Source organism: Haliotis rufescens, unplaced genomic scaffold (assembly GCF_023055435.1).
Source record: "Haliotis rufescens isolate VD_foot unplaced genomic scaffold, xgHalRufe1.0.p SCAF_17, whole genome shotgun sequence".
NCBI classification, from domain to species: Eukaryota; Metazoa; Mollusca; class Gastropoda; order Lepetellida; family Haliotidae; genus Haliotis; species Haliotis rufescens.
The window spans coordinates 23,416,535-23,418,547 of NW_025963857.1; the positions used below are offsets into that span (position 1 = coordinate 23,416,535).

The 2,013-nt window shown below is 40.1% G+C and overlaps 1 protein-coding gene across 1 annotated transcript; it reads right to left on the minus strand.

Moving 5' to 3' along the window:
* Nucleotides 1-417: 417 nt before the first annotated feature.
* On the minus strand, nucleotides 418-1,396 carry LOC125381181 (acanthoscurrin-1-like). The gene is made up of 2 exons (XM_048397734.1): nucleotides 755-1,396; nucleotides 418-500 (listed from the first exon to the last, which is right to left on the minus strand). Exons 1-2 carry the CDS (start codon nucleotides 1,098-1,100, stop codon nucleotides 484-486), a joined length of 363 nt encoding a protein of 120 aa, XP_048253691.1. The 5' UTR covers nucleotides 1,101-1,396; the 3' UTR covers nucleotides 418-483.
* Between the last annotated feature and the right edge of the window lie 617 nt (nucleotides 1,397-2,013).

Sequence of the window (2,013 nt, forward strand, 5' to 3'; positions counted from 1 at the left end):
TTTGTTTCGCTGCATGTTTTTAAAATGCAAATTGAAATACAGACAGCCAATTCCAGATATTATGGTACTTCAAATGGCTATCAAACCCTTTCCTGGCAGCCCAAATGATACATTCCCGTGAAACATGAACTCGGGTAAGTGACATTTGGTGGGAGATATATCAAGCATAAAATCCCTCCTCTTATCATCATGTCCGGTTTCCTCAGGAACTTAATAGCACATTTCAGTAGTTGATATCTTAGCTAGCAGTAAAACGCAATATCATTGAAGTGTGCTTGGATATTGGTCGACAACACGTACTATGTCCAGAGTTTACAATATGGAGAAACATAGATCACTCTTCCATTGTGAACATTCAATTCAGATTAAGATTTTCAAACAAATTTCAAGGCGTAAATAAATATGACAAGATTTTATTGAACCAATTCCATTGGTTTGAGAAAATACATAAATAGCCAGCATCACACTGCAGGTGATAATAACTCAATAATAGCCGATACCTGAAACAAAAAAATAGTAGAATAAAGTTGGGATGTATGGATAAGTCACAACGAAGTCTTGAAACTAGCTGCATGATAAACTATACCAAATATTAGAGAAAGCAGAGAATAGTTTTAAAGATGTTTTGTAAATGTCATCAGCTTTGTCGCTGAAAATAGTAATACCACATAGGTAAATTATGCAATTTTGCAAACGAGACTGGAGGTATATTTACGGATACGATAAACAAATGATATCATATTTTGTGAAATACCTTTTCCCAATCCAATTCCGTATCCTCCCATTCCGTAGAGACCACCATAGCCCCCGAGTCCTCCGTACAGACCTCCCATGCCGTATCCGTATTTGCCTCCGTATAGACCTCCCATGCCTCCGTATATACCTCCCATGCCTCCGTATAGACCTCCCATGCCTCCGTATAGACCTCCATAGCCTCCAAGACCTCCAAGACCTCCAAGGCCTCCGTACAATCCACCCATTCCGTAGCCAATTCCGCCCAGTCCTCCTTTCAACCCGCCAATTCCACCATACAGACCGGTAGGCTCGGCAAAGGCGGTAACAGCCAGGCAGGCAACAAGAGCGGCGACTATCTTCATCATTTTGAGTATCTATTGAGTAACGGGAAAATTATTGTCAAGAAAGGTAAAATAGCATGTTATCGTTACTCATCTGGTAAATTCAGTTCACACCACTCATTGTGAATTATGTTATCAGTTTTGCTTTCACCCGCATTCATATATTTCTCAATTTACAAGAACGTCTTATGTTACATATTCGGACTTTTATGAATTGGCTCAACATAAAGATTGAAAACAGCCTGATGCGCAGCAGATGAATCAAAAATTAAAAGTATACATATATATCACAAGCAAAATTTAAATTAGTACTTGCAGTTTGGTCTTTACTCGTATCTGTGTCTCAACGGCAGGTGAAGATAAGAGATGATGGAACAGTTTCCCCCGTCCTTTATATATACCATTTGTGAATTATACGTGATTGATTTACCTTGGGCTGACCACTTCCAGGTAAGTAACGCACCTCAGCTTAATGGTGTAAAGTAAGCATTCTTTTCGCATCAAAGGGCCCGAGGTTATCACCCTACGGGTACACATGCGAGCTGGTATCCATGAACATCGATTAAGGAAGTACAAGACAACGTATATAAAGGTGGCAAACAGACACACTCTCTCTGGCATCGTCGAACTGCATTTCAAACAGTCCTCGATACTCAATGTTTAACCTATATTATTTAGGGGCGGTCGGGTAGCCTAGTGGTTAAAGCGTTCGCTCGTTACGCCGAAGACACGGGTTCGATTTCCGACATGGGTACAATGTGTGTAGCCCATTGCTGGTGTCCCCCGCCGTGATATTGCTGGAATATTGCTAAAAGTGGCGTAAAACCATACTCACTCACTCACTTTAACCTATATTAAGTAAATATTCGATAATGGTCTGAAAAGTGTGTATCCAGTAAATATATGATGTGGGAGCAACATACATCAGACATTATAA